This window comes from Sorex araneus, chromosome 3 (genome assembly GCF_027595985.1).
Source record: "Sorex araneus isolate mSorAra2 chromosome 3, mSorAra2.pri, whole genome shotgun sequence".
In the NCBI taxonomy this organism is placed as follows: domain Eukaryota; kingdom Metazoa; phylum Chordata; class Mammalia; order Eulipotyphla; family Soricidae; genus Sorex; species Sorex araneus.
This window is the reverse complement of record NC_073304.1, coordinates 197,966,734-197,990,253: the sequence shown is the minus strand read 5'-3', so window position 1 is coordinate 197,990,253 and position 23,520 is coordinate 197,966,734. Positions and strand designations below refer to the sequence as shown.

General features: G+C 44.2%; 1 protein-coding gene across 1 annotated transcript in view; it reads left to right on the top strand.

The window, feature by feature from the left end:
- MYO1D (myosin ID) overlaps nucleotides 1-23,520 on the top strand; it is a 378,710-nt gene that overhangs the window by 276,992 nt on the left and 78,198 nt on the right. The window contains exon 21 of the mRNA XM_055130005.1: nucleotides 1,505-1,659. Within this exon, the coding sequence (XP_054985980.1) occupies nucleotides 1,505-1,659 (155 nt within the window). The remainder of the gene's footprint in view (nucleotides 1-1,504; nucleotides 1,660-23,520) is intronic.

The following is a 23,520-nucleotide window of genomic DNA, read 5'->3' as shown; positions in this document are numbered from 1 at the left end:
GAGGTCCTATGTTTGATCCCCTAACTCTTCACCTGAGCAGAAAAAAAAATTACTTGGTTATGGTGTATTTTCTTTACATTTTTTTATTCAACCTAGTAATATTTTGACATTCTTATATTCACTTCTATAAGAAGTGTTAGATAATGATTTTTAACTTTTCTTATACTATCTTTGCCTATTTTGGGCGTCAAAATAATGCTAACGTCCTAAAATTACTTATTGCATTCTCTTCCGTTTTCTACCAGAGATTTGAAGAATTATTATTTATTCTTTAGGCATTTGGTAGGTTTTATAGTGAAATTTCTGGCTCTGACATTTTCTTTTAAGAATGGCTTTTGTTTACAGATGTAATAGATGTAACTATATTCAGATATTCTATTTTCTCAGTTGAGTTTTGGTAATCTGTGACTTTCAAGAAATCATTTGGGGGGCTGGAGTGATAGCACAGCGGGTAGGGCATTTGCCTTGCACACGGCCGACCCAGGTTCGATTCCCAGCACCCCATATGGTCCCCTGAGCACCGCCAGGAGTGATTTCTGAGTGCAGAGCCAGGAGTAACCCCTGAGCATTGCTGGGTGTGACCCAAAAAGCAAAAAAAGTAAAAGAAATTATTTGGTTTTGTCTAAGTTACTGAAAGTACTCCTTAAATGGAGTCTGTAGGGCCGGGAGACACTGGTGGAGGGAAGCAAATCCTCTGGTGGAAGGTGAGGTGTTGGAACATTGTGTGAATGAGATATTGTCATTAATAATATTGAAAATCATGGTGTCGCAAATAGCATTTTTCTAATTCCATCATTATTTTCTTAATGTCTGTGTGGTCTGTAGTAATACCTCCTCTTTCATTTCTAAAATTAGTCATTTAGTTATGCCTTCTCCTTTTCATTCCTTCAGTCTGGAGAGTTAGCAGTTTTATTGACCTTAAGAACAAATGTTTCAAGTGTTTCAATGTTTTATTGATTTTTTTTCCTGTTATTTCCTGCTTTTTGTTTTATTATTTTTGTTCCATATTATCTCTTTTTTTTATTTGTCCTTCCCAACAGTGCCGCAGTGGAGGCTCTTTCAGGGTCAGGGGAAATGAGACCCATCATTGTTACTGTTTTGGGCATATCAAATACACCATGGGTAGCTTGCCAGGCTCTGCCATGTGGGCAGGATACTCCCAGTAGCTTGCCAGGTTCTCCAAGAGGAAGAACTAGACAATAAGAGGTCATATGGCCACACGTTTCTGGTAGCTTTGTTTTGGGAAGGACGAGTAAAGAGAGGCTGCTAAAATCTCAGGGCTAGGACGAATGAAGGCGTTACTGGCACCCACTTGAGCAAATTAATGAACAACAGGATGACAGTGATACAGCTATACAGTGATTATCTCTTTTATCTCCCTATTCCATGAAACTTTGATCAAGATCAGAGTCATCAGAGTTACAGGGCAGAACCATTGCACTATGTATATTCATAATTCTTTTGAGAACCACCCTGATATTTTCCATGTTTTGTTTCTTTGCAGTTGACGGGTCTAAGTGTCTCCAATGGAAAGGACCAACTTGTTGTGTTCCACACAAAAGACAACAAAGACCTCATTGTCTGCCTCTTCAGCAAACAGCCAACCAATGAGAGTCGAATTGGAGAACTTGTTGGAGTTCTAGCGAATCATTTCAAGAGGTAAAGTTTGCTTTTTGTAACATATATTGGTTGGAAACTTCTAACATAATTCTCAGTGAACTTGTTTTGTGCAATATCTGAATTATTTTCCTTCATAAGGAGAACTTAAATCATCTGTTTCATGAGAGCAGAAGTAAATTCCAGGCTTAGTTTCAAAACCAAAGAGAATCCTCTGCTTTTCTGGCTTCCATGAGTGATTTCCTGAGTGGTGGCTCTTTGCAGCCAATCCAAAGATAATTAAATTTGTAGAAAAACTACTTTACAATCCTATCGTCACAGCTTCTCACTCCAGTGAGTACGTCTGTTTGAATAGGAACCAGTTTGTGTGCTTACTCTGAATTTAAACCAATTAGAACAGGCATGTGTAGATTCAGGAAGACTCAGTGGAGTGACATCCTCTACAAAGGGTGTTGGAATTACGCAAAGGAATGTGAAGCAGCATCCTCTACAAAAACCTGGAGTCCTATGGAACATGAGAACTTCAGGGTAGTAGTGAATATGACCTGGCTACTTTTGTATGTGGTGCAGCGCGCAGTGATGGGAGAGCTATGAACAGGGAGGCCGATGCTGAGACTATTCAATGGCAGTTGTAAGGAAAGGCAACCTTCCTCTGATTACTTACTGGAATTGTTCTAGAGATGGGGCTTGTCTTCCCATAGGAGGTCATGGTGTTTGCGCCGACTCTAACATGAGACTGTCTTCCCTTTGTGGTACTCTCTTTCTCTGCCCCCTGCCCCTTGGTGCTGGAGAGCACTCATGAGAACCCAGAGGTGGAGGAATGGGCCAAAGTTTTGATTCTTTCCTTCCGCCAAATGGACTTTCCTCTCTACCCCAAGTGGTTGCAATACATTCCTTATTAGTACTCTGGATTTTCTCAAGTTTAAATATGATTTTGCTTTCTCTAAATGGAATCTGATAACCACATATCTAATTCCACTGTATTCTTTTTTGAGGACAAATGTTTGAAATATAATTTTAGAGGTGAGTTGTGCAGGCCGTATGTTTTATATTATTAAACCTCATATTCTAGAAAAATAGTTATTTATAAACATCTTCTCTAACTGAATGTATCTAATATCCATCTGGTAGAAAAAATTAAGACTCTTAAGGAACTACATATATATTTTATATATAGTATATATTGGTGTGTGTGTGTATATGTATGTGAAAACATTTCTTTTGTCTTCAAAATAACTATAAAGCAAAGAGAAATAATAAGAGTTTTGAATGGATGGACAAGGCTTGGAAGAAGCATTACTCCAATTAAGTCTCTAAGTCAAATAACCAACCAGACTTATTTTTCTTGTACAAAGTATGGACAAATAAAGGAATTTTAGTTTTTTATATTTAATCTGGGTGCCCATATTCGCAATGCATTTTTCCTGGGAAGTTGAGGGGGTTTAAAGTGTCAATCATTCCACACCTCTCTGGGTGACAGGAATGGGTGATATGGTCCTGGAATCCTTCAGCCATTTTGGTTCCTCATGTGCGTGTTCCATGATACATTCCCAGTTGCATCCTTCCTATCTTTAGCGTGTCTAAGAATTCTAAATATCTTTTAGTTTTAGAAATAGCAGTAAAAGAAAGCTATCATAATGCTGTTTTTTAAATTTATACTTGTGTTTAGAGGTTGACCCCCAGAAAATTCAGTCTTAGAGTTCTGACTCAGAGTGCTAATCATCACCTTGCTGTTGACTTCTTGGAGAAAGGTTAATTTGATTTTTTCTTCTAGCAATTTCCCTTATTTTCAAGTGTCATAACATTGGCATGACTTAGGTCTTGCAAGAATGATGCTGTGACACATTATCTTATTTTTTGCCTGGGTTAATTATGGAAATTCAGAAGGTGAAGTACTCAACTCCAGACCAATTCTTCATCTTCTAGAAAAATGTCCTTTGCATACATCCTAAGAAGTTCTGTAATTAAAAACTGGCAGTGATGTAGCTCGCTGTAGAAAGTGGACCTCAGAGCCCGGGTTTGATCCCTAGCACCACAAAAAAATTTATGAAGAGAAAGGTTTAATACTTAAAGTGCATGAGCAAAATTTCAACCAAACAGCAAAGGGAGTAAATATTTTGGAAAAAAAAAAAAAAAGAAACCTATTCCATTAATCCAGAAAAACAAAAGAAAATTATAGGTCAATTCAACTTGGTGCAGAAGTTTTTATTTAATTTTTTTTTACTTTATTTAAGTGCCATGGTTTACAAACTTGTTCATAATACAATTGTTAAGGGCATTCAGTGTTCCAACACCAATCCCACCACTAGTGTGACCTTTCCTCCAATGTTGTCCCCCTTTTCCCAACCACCCCCAAGCCTTTCCCCTGTGCAGGCACAAAATAATTTATATTATTTGTTTCAACTAAGTGGCTAATCGAATTATAGCGATAGCACAGCAGGTAGGGTGTTTGCCTTGCAGGAGGCCGACCCGGGTTCGATTCCTCCATCCCTCTCGGAGGGTCCAGCAAGCTACCGAGAGTACCCTGCCCACACGGCAGAGCCTGGCAAGCAACCCGTGGCTTATTCAATATGCCAAAAACAGCAACAAGTCTCACAATGGAGACATTACTGGTGCCCACTCGAGCAAATTGATGAACAACGGGACGACAGTGCTACAGTGCTATACTTTAGTATAAATAGAAAAATTGTGAAAATTGTTACATCTCTCACTGAGTCCTTATCTAAGGGTTTTACTAAACTATTGATACTTGAGCCGTCTTTGTTGTTATTTTTGTTTATTGAGTTTAGCTGGTGTCTGTGTCACTAGTCCTTTAACTTGCTGCGCTCCTGTTGGGATGTCAGTGTTGTGGAATTTGGAGGTGTCGAGAACTCCAGGATCCATAGACCTGAGCTGATAAGTTTACGTGGTGGCAGCTGGGGGATGTGGGTGTGGCTGCCAGGCTTCCAGAAGTGTGAGGGGTGGGGGGTCCTGCTCTCACTCCCAGAAGACCCCAGAGTTCTCAGCCTGCAATCCTGTGTACCTGGAATTTTCATCAGTTTGTTGTCTGTAGAGACTAGCTGTGAAGCAGTGGAATTGGGCCATTGGTATGATGAAAGCTATGAGGGGGCTTCCCTCCTGACTGCAGCCTTCCTCACCCTCTCCCTGGAGTCCATGAAGGAGCCACGGGAGCTAGGGCCTCAGCCACCCCTGCCCAGGGCCAAGTTTCGTCCAGATAAAGGGTCCTGCACTCCAAGGACGCAGCCCCATGTCCTGAAGCGCCCAGCTTGGGGCCAGTCCTTCCCAGACTTGAGCTCACGGGCTGCTCACAACAACCTCTGAGGATGAGAGGGGGTGGAAGCGCCACAGCAAGTCAGGGCCATAGTCCACAGATCAGAAATTACATCAGAGAGAAAAAGGAGGTCACCTAGGGTCAAATACATTGAGGATTTGTAATGAAGTTAACCAGGTTTTCTGGTTTTTTGTTTTTTTTTAACTGCAGTGTTTTTCAGTGCCCTTAATAAGCCTTGGCTCATTTAAAGTACAACCAATAAAAAAATAAGTTATATGGATATGGGGCCCAGGAGATGGCTCAGTGGCCACAAGGACCTGCAGAGCAAGCCTGAGGCCAGAAGTTCAAATCCCGGTGCCACCCACCTGGGCCAAGCACAGCTCTGGGCGCTGTCCCGTCTGGGAACCCCAGCACGGCGTCAGTGTATGGTCTCCGACACTGCCAGCCCAGGCCCTGATGGCCATGAAGGTGTATGAGCACAGTGCCAAAGTATGTGAGCCCCACAGCCACAGCATGTGACCCCAGGTTTCGATAGCCGTAAGTGAGGGAAGGAAAGAGAGTGGGAGCAAAATTGAGGAGGCCAGCTCCACAGGCTGGAGTGCAGGTGTGGCATGTAGGAATCCCTGCCGACTCCTGGCACCACATGGGCCGCCAGACACTGAGCTGGGAGTAACTCTGAGCACTGCTGGGTGTGTGCAAATTCCCCCCTCAAGAAAATCATAACTATCCATATAGTATATATCTATCACTCCTTATAACATCTTTGTTGCAATGCTTGAAGACAATGCAATGCCAGAGATCAAACCTAGGGCCTCACACATGCAGGTTGTGTGTGACCCCTTTACTAACGTGTACACACACACACACACACACACACAACTAAATACATAATAGACTGTAGAAAGATCCGTATGAAATGAGTAACTGGGGCCAGAGCTATAGCACAGTGGGTAGGGCATTTGCCTTGCACGCAGCTGACCCAAGTTCAATCCCCAGTGTCCCATATGGTTCCCACAAGCACTGCCAGAAGTAAGTTCTAAGTGCGAGCCAGGAGTAACCCCTGAGCATCGCTGGGTATGCCCCAAAAGGCAAAAAATAATCGTAATAGTAATTTAAAATAAAATAAGATCTGTTTAAAAAGAAAAAGAAATGAGCAACTATCTCAGGAGAGAAGAAATTGGATGGCAGAGACAGGAAGGAGATATATTTATTTCTCACTATAAACCTTTTACAACAAACATATTTCACTAACCTACAAAATACCTATTATATGTTACTTATCTACCATCTTTTTTATATTTCTGTAATAAATGGCCACTAGTTTCAGGTGTATTAGAGATGATCCTGAATTCATGGACTGTTTCCATTTCCTGCTGAGGTAAGTAGAAAAGAACAAAAAGAGCGTTCTCCACGAACAGTCTGTTTCAGGGCATTTGACCGTTCTGAACAAAGGCTGCCCCGAGTTGCAGTGCTGGCGGCCGGGCCCTGACTCGCGCCGTGAGCCTCTCCTGGGCCCGCTGGGGCCGGGCAGCCCCGCGTGCTCTGCAGAGGTTTGAAAGAGCCTGGCTCGACACTGGGTCTGTGTCTCATTCTCCGCAGCGACTACCTGCTGGTAGCGAGCGTGGCTGCCCGCTAGCAGACAGATGGCCTCCCATTCGCGGCCCTCACTGCGGAGTCACCAGCGATGCTGCAATATTCAGCTGTCAAAGGACCCATCTGCCCTGAGCAGCTGTCCAGGCCTGTGCCTGTCTGCATGCTGAAAACCTCAGCATCACCCCAACCTCGGGCTTAGAAATTTCCTGTTTTGTTTCCCCCCCTGTTCCGTTTCTGTGGATGAAAGCCAGAAGTCTCTGCCATCTGCTTGTTGTTGTTGCTGTTGCTGTTTTATATAAGAAGTATCTTTAATATCTGCTTAGTTAAACGAACACTATTACTGAATTTAAGTGAGCATTTGACCTGCTTCTGTCGTAGTTTGCTTACTGCATTTCACTGCATAATTATCACAGATTGTATGCCTTTTAATTATTTTTTAAAGTGATGTGTGACTATTATGTGAAAAGTGGTGCATCTGTGTGTGTATGTGTGTGTGTGTGTGTGTGTGTATTTCTAAGTGTTTGCCCATGTGCCCCGGTATTATTTTAAAACACAGTGTGGGGACTGGGGCCTGAGAGTTAGCACAGTGGGTAGGTCACTTACATTGGATGTGTCCAACCCGGGTTTGATTCCTGGTACCCCATATGCTCTCCTGAGCTCACCAGGAGAAATTCCTGAGCACAGACCCAGGAGTAACACCTGAACATCACAGATGTGATCCCAAAACCTAAAAATAATAATAATGGTAAATTAAAAATAAAGGGGCATAGCAGAAGGGAAACTGAGGACATTGGTGGTGGGAAATTTACACTGATGAAGGGACTGGGGCTGGAACATTATATAACTAAAACCCAATCATGAACTTTGTAACTGTGTATCTCACGGTGATTCAATAATAGATACAAAAACTGTGGGAGGCTGAAGAGATAGTACAGTAGGGAGGACATATGCCTTATATATGGTGGACCCAGGTTTGAAACCCAGTACCTCACGTGGTCCCCCAGGCCCCATCAGGAGTGAGCCCTGAGCGCAGCTGGATATGACCCAAAACCCAAACTAATAATAATGGTAATAAAACCTGTGTGCTGATTACGCAGTGAAATCCAGGTATGTTCCCTTTTTTAACTCACACTTAAAACCAGACTTGGGCTCCAACCAATGGGCAGGGTGTGGCCCAGGACACCCAGGCGGGGGCCGGGGGGGTGTGGCCGACTCCGAGCTTTCCCCACTGCCTGCCCTCCCTGTCCAGTGTTCCGTGCAGCTCCCATGAATCGCTCCTGCTCCTCCACCCCTGACCCCCAAGACATCTTTCGCTGGCCTTGATCTGTGTTCGTAAACTGCTGGCCTGGAATGCCCAGCTGTTCATCATCCTTCACACTCCTACTGAAAATACGTAACGTGAGATAAAGATGGTGGAAAGTAAAGCTGATGAGTATATGGGAATGTTTGATTACATTAGGGTATCCCTGGTGGCATACCTGGGCCGTTTAATGGTTACTGAAGGTATCTGATGTGGGGTGCCGGAATACTGACTGACTGCAGTTCATCTTCTTCTGCCTTCTGACGGAGAGGCCAGCTTTCCACAGCTTAAACTCCACCAGGGGCCACCAAGCAGGACACTTGCCCGTCTGCTCACACCGCCCACCTGACTTTTCTGCGCCCAGCCACCCCACCCTGATGAGTTTTAGCACATGGCTCTCGCCTCTCCCTCTGTCACCGGTTCTTACTTGCATGTGTGCTAATTGGAATAGAGGCTCTACATTCACAGACCTTCGTGTCTGTGACTCGCTGCCGTTTTCCTGCCATTCAGAACAGCACGTGGCATTTGTGAAACACCCAGTAGACACCTGTTGAATACTGAGGCTAGCCAATGGGGTCCTTGTGCCACAGGATGCTTCTAGCCCTTCCCTGTCCGATACATACATCCTGCCCTCCACCCCAAAAATGGTGAATATGTTCCCCGTCCTGTGTGGGGGCAAGGGAAACACTCTTTTACAGTCTTCTTTTACAGATGCCTCTATTTTTTTGTTTGTTTGTTTTTATTGAATCACCATGTGGAAAGTTACAAAGCTTTCAGGCTCAAGTCTCAGTTACACAATGCTCAAACACCCATCCCTTCACCAGTGCACATATTCTACCACCAAGAACCACAGTAAACCTTCCCCCCAGATGCCTCTATTTTTGTACCGGTTCCAGAATCACACTTGTAAGTAGTGCACTGCTCTGGGGAATGGAAGTCAAAAGTTATGTCAGGGTATTAAATCAGCAACAAAAAAGGGCAAGAAGCCCTTTAGTTTGCTGTGTGCCAGGGGTTGCCATTTTTGTTTACCTTTTATTTATTTATTACCAATGAAAGAACTATAAACTATTTCAGACTCCTCCCCCAGTAAGCTGTCAAAGAAATAAGATGTCAGGGTTCCTGCTTTGACAGCAGCTTTATGACAAGAAGGAGACTTCAAAACCACAACTAGAGGCTGTGCACATAGGCCGGCTCTCAGTCTTCAAAGCAGAGAAGCAGATTCTAACTACAAACAGGTGGACTGGAAGGGGTAACCCAGAGGGGTCCAGAGCCCCATTCTCTGTGAAAGTTCAGGATGGCTCTTCAGTTCTGAGACCTCTGAAGAAAGATAATGACCGTAAGAAAGAAGCAAACTACAGAAAATGGAAAGCATATTTTTTGAGCAAGACCCAAGCAAAATTTCCATTAAAGAAACTGCACTCTGTATACGATTCAAGAAAGCGTAGGTTCTACATACGCAGAACAAATATTACAGAGCGGTCAGAGAAGGGTGTGTGGGCTGAGAAATAGAAGTGTTCAGTGATTTTAATGAAGAAAGGATATTAACAAATATAAAATGTGCAGATGACAATAATATTGCAGAATATAGAACTGATTTGGAGGAAAAGCTGCTTAAGAAGGTCTGTCAGCCAAGGAAGAGAATGACGACAAATGAACTGACAGACATAAAGAACTAAAATGGTTTACTTTAACTTATTGGGGTTTGGGGGTGTTTTTTTTAAGAAACAAGCAGAAAATATAACAGGCAATTTCACTGATTCGAAATGCATTTTTTAAATGCTAGTATCTCTTTATTGGAATATGATTTATAATTGATGAATTCTTATAGTTAAGATGGTAGCACCAGTTTCAGCAATATACAGAATACCGGGACATCTTACAAAGGTAACATCACTGTCACTATCACTATCACTGTCATCTCATTGCTCATCGATTTGCTCAAGCAGGCACCAGTAACATCTCCATTGTGAGACTTGTTACTGTTTTGGCATATTGAATACGCCACGGGTAGCTTACTGGGCTCTCTGAGAGGGGTAAAGGAATCGAACCCAGGTCGGCCGCGTGCAGGGCGAATACCCTACCTGCTGTGCTATTGCTTCAGCTCAAGGTAACATCATATTCAATAAAATATTGTCATTCCAAACATAGTAGGAGGAAATCTTCCTGTCCTGATAGTAACATGTCTGAAGATGTAATGTACCTGCTTTTTAAAAAAATCTGCCCAGTCCCCTGCACTGTACATGGTCCCCTGGGCACTGCCAAGGTTCACTCTGAGCACAGAGCCAGGAAAGAACCCCTTAGCACTGTAGGGTGTGGCACAGAGGCTCCCTACTCCCCGCCAAAATACACACATAGACAAAGAACCAACACACCGAAAAAGCCCAACTTAGGGAATGTAGGAAGACTTTAAGGAAGGAACCAAAAGGAGAAAAGGTTTGCCTGAGGCTCAGTTCTCAGTGGTAAATGCCAGAATCCAGTGGAGCCACATCTTTAGTCTTTGGAGGAGAAAAGACCAGGGCCTGACTAGGGCCGGAGGCTCAGAGAGAGCCTCAGAAAGTCGACTGCTGGGGGTTCTTTGAAGAGGAACAGTTGTGTGAGTCAAATCTCTCTGGTCTCCTCCTTTGTCTCTGCTTTCTCTTTGCTTGCAACTTCACTTTCTCAGAGTTTCTTCCCCCGCGTGGCTGGAAGTGTCTGATAACAACTTCCAACGGCTCTTCCTCCAGCCACAGGATAAGAAATTCAGGGCCACGTTCGCTGGGCTGCCGTTCCCAGAGGGAAGAACGCATCTGGGGAGAGGGAGAGGCAACAGTGAGTGGATCGTAGAAGTGATGTGTGTGGAACCAGCATTTCCTAAAAGAGGAGAGCTGGTGATTGTACCATCCAGAGAAGCAGTAGAGTCTTTTCTGATATTTCCATTCCATGAACTGGCATGAGAAAGGCCAGGACAGGCTTCCTTTCTGTAGCAGCTTCCTCCGAGTATGTGCCCTGTCTCTGTTTCAAGCACCTGGCTGTGTTTGCCAGGAGAGCGGGGTGCTAGGGATTGAACCCGGCTGGCCACATGCAAAGTGGGCATCTTAATCATATCGCTCTGGCCCACACGTATTTATGTGACATTTTCCTGAAGCCAGTGATATCAAAGTAGTTTCTTTTTGTGTAAAAAAAAAAAAAAAATTTAAAAGCAGGAGAGATAGTGCAGGAAAGGCACTTGGGTTTCACACAGTCGGCCCTGGTTTGTCCCTAGCCCCATATATTATTGGTCTCTTGCGCACTGCCAGGCATGATCACTGAGCACAGAGCCAGGAGTAAGCTCTAAGCACAGCCAGAGTGGCCCAAAATTAAAGAAGAGAATAAATTGAAACATCGGAGCTTTTTTTTTTTTTTTGCTTTTTGGGACACACCTGGCGATGCACAGGGGTTACTCCTGGCTCTGCACTCAGGAGTTACTCCTGGCGGTGCTCAGGGGACCATATGGGATGCTGGGATTCGAACCCAGTCGTGCAAGGCAAACGCCCTATCCGCTGTGCTATCCCTCCAGCCCCTGGAGCTTATATTTTAAAAATTATGATTACTGGGCTGGGGACATGGCTTCCAGGGCTAGACTAGTACATGCTTTGCATGTGTGGGTGTCCCAGGTTTGATCCCCGACACTGCATGGGACAAAGCCAGGGACAAAGCCTGGAAGGTTGTGGGACGTGACCTGGCTCCATGTACAAGTCTGGAAAGCTCTGACAGGGCAGGGAGCCGTCCACCTGGGTCCTTGGCATGGCTCAGGTTCTATCAGATGGGGAGGGGCTAAGATTTCCTCCAAATATGGGCAGCAGAGTATGCCAAAACCTTGGTAAGCTGAAGTAACTGAGGTCAGGACTTATAAAACCCTCATACCAGGGGCTGAAGTGATAGCATAGCAGGTAGGGCGTTTGCCTTGCATGCGGCCGACCCGGGTTCAATTCCCAGCATCACATACGGTCCTTCAAGCACCTCCAGGAGTAATTCCTGAGTGCATGAGCCAGGAGTGACCCCTGTGTATTGCCAGGTGTGATCCAAAAAGCAAAAAAAAAAAAAAACAAATAACAAAAAAAATACCCCCATACCAGCTAATGTGAATATTATCCTCTAGGTTACACACAAACTGTCTAGTAAGACAAAACCTGGTTAGCTCCCAGGTACTGTGCAGGCTCCCCTGACCGCAGAACCAGGAGAAGCCCTGAGCATGGCCAGGTGTGGGCCCCAGACCCCCCAAAACAGAAAGAGCAAATGATGTCAAGGTTAATAAAATCAAAAGTTCTCAAAGGCCCTGAGAGCTATAACAACATTCCTTAGCCTTTCTACGTGCCTGATGTATTCTGTGTTGGCTACCCCAAATAGACAGCTATTCGCAATACAAATTCCTGAGATGAAAAAGACCTAATTTGGGGTTTTGGTGTTTTTGGTTTTTCTTAATTTTCCCTTTTGGAACAAATAAGAGGCTGAGAACCCCCCCACAACACAAACAGCTTTGGTGAGGTGGGAAGATTACCATGTTAGAGAGAGAGATGAGAATACCAAAGGCAGCGAGGAGGTACTGTGGGGTGGGGAGCTGCTTGGCATCCCGCAGCCCCCCTTTGTCTCCCGGTCACCATCCCCAAAGTCCCTGCACCCAGGCGTGCCCTTCCCTCACCCACCTCCCGGGAAGGGCTGAGGCGTGTGTGGTGGCGCCAGAAGCACACGGAACCTCTTTCCTCTTCCTCAGCCCATTTGGCCCTCGGATGTCACTGCATGTCACTGTCTCACCAGACATTGGGGGGCTGTAGGTCCGAGACTGGAAGGCTGGACTCCGAAAGAGCAGCATCGGGCGCCAGCAGGAAGCAGAGACGTGGCCTCAATGGAGACCTGCTGGTCGCTAACGGCAGGGTTGGCTGCCATGTGCGCTCTGAGCTGTGCAGCTTCATTTGGGACTAAAATCCTCCCTCGTGTGAAGCAGGCAGTTGGCCAGTGTCCATTCCCCAGTGGACAAGCGTTGACAGCAAAATTGCTGGGAAATGGAACTTGCTGGGAGGGTGAATATTATGTTGTGGCATTTGGAGGGGGACTTCTGTTTCTTAAAACTGCAACCCGTCCAAAAAAAAAATCTATTTGCCAAAAACCAGTTTTTGCCAAATGGCCAATTTACTGGATCTGCCAAAATTGGCAAATTATCCAAAAACTGGTTGTGTGGAATATTATTCGTCTTGGCAGCATTTTGAAGGCGTGTTCAGATTGAAGAAACCGAGGCTCAGGGGTTGGTTCGGGATTTTTAATTCTCACAGAAAAATGGACCGTGCTGGGGCTGGAGCGATAGCACAGCGCGTAGGGCGTTTGCCTTGCACACGGCTGACCCGGGTTCAATCCCCAGCATCCCATGTGGTCCCCCAAGCACTGCCAGGAGTAATTCCTGAGTGCAAAGCCAGGAGTAACCCCTGAGCACTGCTGGGTGTGACCCCCCCAAAAAAAAAGAAAAAAGAAAAATGGACTGTGCTTGAACGGAGATAGGTTGTTTGGCATTTCTTTACAAAGGATCAAGCCACCTCGGGGTGGTGGAGCGTAGGGCATCGCTAAGTCAGTGGTGGAGGGAAGTAGACACTGGTGAAGGGTGTGGTTGGGATGCTGGATGCATGAAACCCTAGCACTCATAGTACTATAAATCACATTGCCTCAAATAAAAACTAAAAGTAAAATATTTTTTTAAAGGGATGGAGGGCTGACAAGATAGTAGAGAGAATGGGGCACAAAGAAAAACTCTTGGGTGGGGAGGGAAATGTCAAGCAAAAGAAGACAGCCTGTTCTCTGATGCTTCTGCAAACCAGCCAGCCTGGTGCTCTTCCCTGCAAACACAACTCCCGTGACACCGAGGAAAGACAGGCGTCTCCCAAGCAGCTGCCACGACGGGCAACGGGCAGCCAGCATTGGGGACAACCTGACCCACACTTTTCCTCAGAACCAGCACTACACACCTTTCAAAATAAGTTCTTCCTTTTGGTGGACGAGGGTGCGGTTTGGACCACACCTGGGAGTGCTCAGGACATACTTCTGGCTCTGTGCTCAGGGATCACTCCTGGCAGGGCTCAGGAAACCATATAGAGTTCCAGGGATTGAACCTGGGTCAGCCACACGTAAGGCAAGTGCCCTACCCACTGGGCCTCTCAAAAACAATACCTAAAATGGCAAGAATCAACCTCTACAGTGTTTGCGTGTCCTGTGGGAAATTTTAGTTTAGACTAATTTTTCAGATCCTCCTTTAGTTATTTGCCATATAGTATTCCTTTACCAGATCTGCCAGATTTATCATATTTATCATATTTGCTTCCATCAAAAAAAATTTTTTTTAAGTTTATAAAATTAGCTGAGATGGCTTCTGAGAATTTCCATGTGGTTTGATTGCTCCATTTTCCCAACAGTGGTTGTGAAGCAGTTAAAAAATGACGAGCTTCGGGGCCGGAGCGATAGCACAGCGGATAGGGCGTTTGCCTTGCACGCGGCCGACCCGGGTTCGATCCCCGGCATCCCATATGGTCCCCCAAGCACTGCCAGGAGTAATTCCTGAGTGCAAAACCAGGAGTAACCCCTGAGCATCGCTGGGTGTGACCCAAAAAGCAAAAAAAAAAAAAAAAAATGACGAGCTTGGGACCTGCAACGGCCACTTGGCCACTGAGCAGAGGGGCGCATGGAAGATGGGGTGTGGTGGATCCAGTACCCCTGGCTGCCAGTCCACAGAGAGGAACCCAAGAGGAGTGGGGGGAAATCTGAAGGCCCAAGAACCCTACGTAAAGGCCTGCTAAGCCGCCCAGTAAAACTTCAGTCAGCAGAAAGCAGCTGTGTTCAGTATGCAAATTTGGTGTATTTGGCAGGTTCGTCACTCAGCAGATTGGTCCCTTGCAGAATTCCCCATTTGGCAACTCAACGCTTCATCGGTGAATTGTCCTAGTCCATAGCAAGTTGCCTTGGCTCCGTTAGGCTAGTGGGAATCGGGCTTCTGTCCTCAACTACATAAGAATCCTAACAAGTCCTCTAAGTCAGCAGCTCTGATCATGTCTTAGCTACCAATAAATAAGATAGCAAAGGTTGCTGGGGTTCAGTGAACCTGGTCGATGCTGCTTGAGTACCAGAATTTAGTGTTTACCCCCCAAAGATACCAATTTTGGCTACCTCTAACATCTTAATGAAGTCTTCAGTTTTCAGAGGAATAGAGGGTTGAACTCTATATTTAAACATGTTCTTTTTTTTTCTTTGAGAGAGAGAGAGAAACATGTTCTTTATGAAGTCAATCCTGAGAGCATGGATTTTATCCAGTGTGACTTCATGGATTTTGTGAACATGCTTAAACAAAAACTTCAGAATCTGCCAGTTGTTAAGTTGAGGTGTTTTCTGCTTGTTGCTTGCAGTGACAGGGACCAATCCCGGGAAAGTGCACATGTAAGACAGATACTCTGAACATCTCCCTGGCCCTGGAGGTTGTCATCTTTTCTTTGACTCTGGGCATCAAAATCAAAGACACTGGTGACTTGGAATTTTTAATCGTTCTATTAGTGTCAACATTGTCAAACATATATAATTGAATTTTTTTCCCCAGCTCTTTTCTCTGTGGGGTTTTTAAATATTATTTTACTGAAATAGCACTACCCAGAGGCAAAGAATTTCAATTATCTGCCTGCTTAAAATTATTTTTTTCCAGCATTATTTTCATTTTTCCTCAGGGATGAAAAAATTTAATATCTAATTGAAATGAAATAGATTTTCGAGTCTGTCAGGCCAGGGGTATTGCTCAAGTGGTAGTACACATGTGTAGTGCATGTGAGGCCTTGGGTTTGATCCCTGACATTGCATTGGCTCCTATAGATTTTTTTTTTTTTTTTGCTTTTTGGGTCACACCCAGCGATGCTCAGGGGTTACTCCTGGCTTTGCACTCAGGAATTACTCCTGGCGGTGCTTGGGGGACCATATGGGATGCCAGGAATCGAACCCGGGTCGGCCACGTGCAAGGCAAATGCCCTACCCGCTGTGCTATCGCTCCGGCCCCTAGAAACTTTTTTTTAAATGACATGCAGGAGGCCCAGGTTCAGTCTCCGGCCAGTGGTTCCTCTAGGCACCACCAGGTGTTGCCCAAAAAATGGAGTAAAATCAAAATAATTTTAAATAAACGTAAAATAAAAGCCTTTTTAAGACAGTTACTTTGTTTTAGATCTTGTGATGGCACATGAGGCAAATTTAAGGATAGCCAAACTCCAGGATTTTTTTTAGATGGGGTGAGAAGAGGGTTTGACCCATACTCAGCTGTGCTCAGGGCTTACTCTTGGCTTTGTAGTCAGAGATCACTCCTGGCTCTGTGTCCAGGGGTTACTTTTGGCATTGTTTAGTGGACCATATGTGATGCTAGGGATTTAACCGGATAGGCTGCTTTCAAGGCAAGTATCTTAACCCCTGTACTATTTCTCTGGCCCCAAACTCTTGACTTTTTGAGGCATTGGTAGAGGCCTTCCAAGTAGTGCTCAGGGTATGATACTTAGGCAGGGGACTCACAGTTTAGTGCTCAGGTCCAGTTGATTCTGATATAGCCTCCAGAGCTATATCTGGGGTGAGAATACATTTATGGTGCCAGTTTTCAAACCCAGGGCCTTGAGTTTGCCAAATAGGCACTCCACCCGTTTAAGCTCTCTCCCAAATTTTGAACTTCAGAGAGTAGATTTTGTTAACACCAAAAATATAAAATGTTGATTCATAACTAAACTCAAAAAAAAAACAGCTCAGGAAATAAGTTTTCTTAGACATATCTCTGTACCTTTATTTTAGCAAGTAGCAGAAGACATTAAAGAAACTGGTAAGGCTAAATCTAGAACCTTCTCAGATTTAAGAAAACCAAGGAAGGGGGTGGGGAAGGTATTAGCTAACACTATGATAAAAAAAAAAAATGGCAATTGTCTGTACAAAGGCTGTCAAGAAGACTGATCAGAAATGAGCTGAGTCTTGAGGGAAGGGATATTGGAAATGAAGGAGAGGAGATGGGGCCGGGGAGATAGAGCGAGGGGCCCCGAGGGGCCTGCGCCTGTGGGAAGCCCAGGGTCCATGGCTGACACCACAGGAGCTGTTCTCTTTTCTACCAAAAGTGACTCAGGACACCAGCTGGCATGGCCCCAAAGCAAAACTTCAAAAGGAAGGAGGGGTTGAGCAAGAAGAAATAGAGGTCATTGTTGGGGGAAGCAGTATCATATTTGGGGGGCCACGCCTGGCTCTGCTCAGGGCTTACTTCTGGCTCTGCACTCAGGGATCACTCTTGGGTAGGCTTGGGGAACCATATGTGGTACCACAGGTCAAACCTTGGATCAGCCGTGTGCACAGCAAGCACCTTAACCCCTGTACTATGTCTCCAGCCCCCAAAAGCAGTATCATATTAGTGGAAGAAAATTTCATTTTGTACATCAAGAAATAAGTCTAAAAGTAAATAAGCGTTAGGGAGATGTTAAAGCCCAGGTGGAATGAAAGAAGACTGGTTGACTTCTTTTCCCAGTTTCCTCTTCTGAGACCTACAGTTTCTGCTCTTAGGTTCAAATCTCCCAGTCAGGAAACTCATACTTGGGAGCCAAGAGCACTCTATGTGAAGCCCTGTCCATCCTCGGTCATGAGCAGCCTTGAAGGGTTGAAATGCTGCTCCCTTAAAAAAAAAAAAAGAAAGAAAGAAAGAAAAGAAAAGATAAGGTAAAGGTAAGCCTAGCTGTGTGAAAATATCTAAAAATGAGTTTTGTTCGCTAAGGTATAAATCAGCATAATTCTAAAATGAATGGCCATAATGTATAGGGGCTAAATGGGAAAAACAGCTTAAGCTCCCTGCAAAGACAGTGAATAAAATGAACCTTCAATGGTTTCCTTTAAACAATGACATGGATAAAGACATACCAGATTTGCATAGGACGTCAGCCCAGGAAGGTTGGCTTGGGATTCCAGATGACAGACGCAGGATTTAGAAGATTGACAAGTTTAGACTGATGAGGAAAGAACCACACAATAAAACAAGTGGAAAGTGCTGCCTTTGGGTCCGGAAGGCCATTGGCACATAGGCTCCATCAGAAGCCTCTCCACCTGAGTCCCCAGGACACTCGAGTTTGTAACTCTCCCACTCACAGGCAGTGCCAGTGGGCAGGTAAAGTTATCACTGGAGGTTGAGCATGCGTTGGGATCAGCTAGGAGCTCTTTCTGCCCTCAGCTTCCGGAAGGCAGGGCAAAGTACTTTCCAGAGCGCAGCACGCTGACAGAGCCTCAGAAAACAAATTATTGGTTTTTGTTCAGTTGTTCCCACTTGTATATACATACACAGACATACGCATGTATATCTACTGGTCATCCCCTCGGTAGCTCTAGGGAATTTTTTTTAATTCAAAATTCATCCAGTAATTTAAAAAGTGGTGGTGATGCTAAAAAGATAGTACAGTGGGTAGGGCTCTGGTCTTGCATACGACCAACCCAATTCCCAGTATCCCATATGGTTCCCTGGTCCCTGTCAGGAGTGATGCCTGAGTGGGTAGCCCTGAATACTACTGTGTTTGACCCAAAAACCAAAGCAAGAACAAAACCCAAAAAAGTAGTATCGGTAACTTACTCTGACTTCTCTTTGACATATAGAAAAATTGTTCCAGGCTTCTGTTTCTTTGTATCTTCAGACCACAAAGAAATAGCTGTGGTGACATTTATAGTTTTAAAAAATGTTTTTTGCATTTGATACCTTTGTTTTGGATTTCTTGAACTCCTCTCCAACATTTGGGATACCAGGTTTTCAATAATTTCCATATTTTTTAACCGGAAAAAAATAATCACATAAAAAGATTCTAGATTGTGAGTTTCGCTTTGCAAGATTATTTTTAAATATCTATTCTTCCAGAAACAGAGAAAGTAGTAACCAGTAAATTAACATGGAATTTTCATAGTGGAAAACAACCAACTCGGTCTATGCAACCATCCCTGGTAAGAGAGAATCTTTACTAAACGCAGCAAAGAGTTATATTTGTTAGGATAAAGATACCAGGCCTGGAGATCTTAGACAATGAAAAGATTGGACTGAGAGTAGATGAAGAAAAGAAATCTCAGTATAAATATGAAAGGAAGAGCAGCATTGCTATACTGAATAACTCAGAGAACCCCATCTCAGGGGGAAAGAAAGAAAGAAAAATCAGGGAACAATTTGTTAAAGGATATTATATTGCTTGCTAACCAAGACAAATGAAAAACGTCCAAGTCCAGACTAGTTAAATGATGCCATTCAGAATTAGTAACTTCTGACTTTCCACATCTGAGGCTTCTTTGATGCATGGCAATTCTTGGCCTCCTCTTTTGAGCATATGCATTGAATTAACAGATTTAGTAGAAATGAGTATTTGATAAGAAACAGACAGGATGACTTTTGATCCTAACTCCACCAACAGCTAGCTGTAAGCCCTTGAGCAAATCAACATGGGGGGGGGGGGAGGGAGGTTTCTTGATTTATCTTGAAGATTAAAAAGCTGCATTAAATTTGCTTGTTTGGTTTTTTAAATATATTTCTGTTTGCATAATGAAATAGCTTCGGAAATTTGTCTCACGACAGTGGGAATATACTTAGTACTACTGAGTAATTTGTAGGTTTGCAAATGGTTAGGATGGTGAGCTGGAAAGATCACTCCGAAAGGTGGAGCCACATGCTCTGCAGGTGGGAGCCCCAGGTTTTCTCTCTAGCACCATGTGGCCCCCTGAGCACTGTAGGAAACAGTCCCCAAAGGTCAACAAGAGCGACCAAAGAAAGGAGGGAAAAAATGGTTCTGGTGGTAAGAATGAAAGTATTGGTTAATCAGCTGTGTGGATACAAGGGGAAATATATATATATCTTGAGGTTGACTCATGTGCGAGATATTAGCTTACACATTTAAATACAAAGCCCTACCTCCTCCCATCAGAAGTCTTGTGATCTATCAAGGGAAAACAAACTGCATGATTCATAATAACGTTTAAAAAAAATATGAGGAAAATGGCTTAAAGCTCAGAGTAGCTCTTTAGACAGAAGTGAGAAGCAGGGGGAATGTTCTGGGGGCGCCTCATCAGAGGGACATGGTTCACTGTCTGGAGAGAATATCCAGGCTCTGGCACTGCGTCTCAGCCCTAGGGGCTCGGGAGACGATTTTCACTCAAGTCTGAAAGACAGAGTAATGGAAAGAGAGCCGCACCGAGGACCCAGGAGGCCAGCGAGCATCCCTGCTGCATGTCCCTCTAAATCCTGAGAGGCACATTATGTGAGGAAAGTTGCTGAGGACACAAGAGCAAGACAGAAAGATGAAAGGAAGCAGGTCTTGGCACTCTGAGAGAGTAAGGAATCTTGACTGTTTCCAGCCGCCAGATGGGAAAACCATGTCATTCCTGGGCAGTGAGTGTGGATCCCAGAGGGTCCGCTTCGGTACTGGCGGGTGATTATTAGCCCTAGACTGAGCACCGCCCTCACAGATCTGAAGAGTAAGACCCAGAAGGATCAAAAATTTTCCAAATAACTGCAATCCAGAAAAAGCACAAGAGTATATATAGAAATGCAAATTCATCCAGTACTCGAGTAGGTGAAATTCACCGTGGCTGGCATTTAATTAAATATTAGCAGGCCTGCAAAGAAGTCAGGAAATATAACTATTACAAGACAAAGAATCAATCAAAGTCAACCCAGAGCAGACATCTAACAGATGTTAGAAATGGCTAGCAAGGACATTAAATTACTGTAAAAGAAATGAAAGATATCCAGAAGGCCCAAACCAAACTTCTAGAAATGAAAACAACTGCGTCCAGTACAGGAACAATGAATGAGGTCTGCGGTTTATTAGGCACTGCATGCAGAGAGACAATGAAGATGAAGACACAACAATAGAAACTCCAAAATGATGGCTGGAGCCATAGTACAGCAGGTAGGGTGTTTGCCTTGCACGTGGCTTACCCGGGTTCAATCCCCAATCCCATCCATATACAGTCCCTCGAGATCTCCAGGAGTGATTCCTGACTCCGGAGCCAGGAGTAAGCCCTGAGCACCTCTGGGTGTGGCCAGAAAGAAACGCCAATATGAAGGAAGCACAGAGGGAAGAAGAAATTTGGGGCAAGGGAACAGATCATTCGTGAACTGTGAGATGAGTTCAAGTGACCTAATGTATGTAAATATAAAATCCCCAGCCAGAAATATAGGAACAAAAAGATTGAATACAAGTTTATTCGCCCGGCAGAGCCTGGCAAGCTACCCGTGCATATTGGATATGCCAAAAACAGTAACAATAAGTCTCTCAATGAGAGATGTTACTGGTGCCTGCTCGAACAAATCGATGAGCACCAGGATGACAGTGACAAGTTTATAGATATACCACAAAATTCTCCCCCAAAAATTGGTCAGAGAAATAATACAGAGTTTACAACACATGCTTTGCATGCAGCTGATCCCAGTTCAATCTCCTGGCACCACCAGAGTAGCTGGCATAATCACTGGTAGCACAGGGCCCCGGTGGCACCACATCTTCAGCCCCTCACATTGTACCACTGGCCCAGTTGCCAGGAGGGCTTTCTGAGCACTCTTGGGAGCCAGCTCTGTCCCCAGAAGTCTTCTCAAAATGATATAAGTAAGGTCTTAAAATTATCTCTATGAGAAATATACAGTATTATGCAAAGGACTGAATATGGGTTAGGGCCTGTTTCTTGCCAGAAACAATACAAGTAAGAAAGCAGAGCAGCAGCAGCATAGAGTAATGAAAGAGAAGAATAAAAGTGCAGTCTACAATTCTATACGAGCCAGTAACAGATTTCAAAAGCATAGGTGAGGTCTGGGCATATGGCTCAACTGTAGGGCACTTGACTTGCATGTATGAGGCCCTGGGTTCAATCATTTGCTCTGCAAAAAGGAAGAGAGAGGAAAAAGAAGAAGAAAGAAGCAAACAAGGTAAATCATTGACTTTTCAGGCATATAGAAGCTGGTACAATTCATTTCCAAGATGCAGTACAGTACTGCAAGTCCTTTCATGCAAATATATGTATACCTAGTGGATAAACAGATCTCTACAAATAAAGATCACTAGAAATAATTGCTGCATGGGTGATTATGGGTCTTTCCTTCTATTTAAAAGTTAATTTTTTTAAAAGAATAGTAACAGGGCCAGAGAGATAGCTCGGTGAGCTGATGGCATGCTTTGCCACTTGCAGACCTGAATTCAGTCCCTGACACCTGATGGTTCCTGTGCACTGCCAGGAACACCCTCCAAGCACTGCTGGGTATGTTGAAAAAAAAATCAATAATAAGAAAAATTAACACAGGTTAGTTCCTGAAAATAACAAACCCAAGGATTTATGTCTGCAATATTAGTGTTTCAAGGGGCTGGAGCGATAGCACAGCGGGTAGGGCGTTTGCCTTGCACGAGGCCAACCCGGGTTCGATTCCCAGCATCCCATATGGCCCCCTGAGCACCACAAGGAGTAATTCCTGAATGCAGAGCCAGGAGTAACTCCTGTGCATCGCCAGGTGTGACCCAAAAAGCAAAAAATAATAATAATAATAGTGTTTCAAATATATGATGAAGGGGCTGGAGTGATAGTGCAGAGCCTGGCCTTGCACACATCTGACTCAGGTTCAATTCTTGACACCTCCTTTGGTGCCCCAAGCCCTCCAGGAATGATCCCTGAGTGCAGATCCAAGAGTTAACCCTGAGCACAGTAAAGTATGGGTCAAAAAACAATTTTTTTAAATGTAGCACATCGGTAGGGCGTTCTCACCTTTCACGTAGCCGACCCGTGTTCAACTCTTCCGCCCCTCTAGGAAACCCCCAAGCAAGCTACTGAGAGTATCGCACCCATGCGGCAGAGCCCGGCAAGCTACCCGTGGCGTATTGGATATGACAAAAACAATAACAATAAGTCTCACAGTCAGAGACGTTACTGGTGCCCGCTCGAACAAATCGATGAGCAACGGGATGACAGTGATAGTGACATATATATATGTTAGGGGAAAAAGCTGGTTAATGAACAAGGAAGATCAGAAATCTTACAATTATAGTTGTAAATTTTAATACCTCTCAATAATATGTAGAACAAGTCAACAGAGACCTGTAAGCATATGAAGTCCTGAGCAGTATCAACTGAATTGACCTAGTTTTCATTTATTAATATTAAACTTCTAGGGATAAGGAGATAGCACAGGGTCTAAAGTGCTTGATTTGCATGCAGCTAACCCGATTGGATCCCAGATCACCAAACAGAGGATCTACGAACACTGAGTAAGCCCTGAACACGGCCAAGCATGACCCAAAAATGAACAAATTCTACCTAACATCAAAATACACATTAAAATTATTTTCAAGTGTATATTTACTAAATAGGCCATATTCAGGGCCATGGCATAAGTCACATTTAAAACATTCAAGATAGCCACTGTGAAATAAAATTAATAACAAAAGGATCTCTGGAAAAAAATACCTGTATAATTTGGAGATAAATAACACACTTCATAGTAATCCATGGGTCAAGCAGTAATTTAAAAGAACAACTTGAAAGTGTTTTGAACTACACAGAAATTAAGAAACTACATATCAAAATTTGTGTAATGGTACTAAAGTAATCCTAGGCGGGAATGTACAGAATCCAGTACAAAAGGGGCTGGAGCAATAGTACAGCGGGTAGGGCGTTTGCCTTGCACGCAGCTGACCCAGGTTCGATTCCCAGCATCCCATATGGTCCTGAGCACTGCCAGTGGTGATTC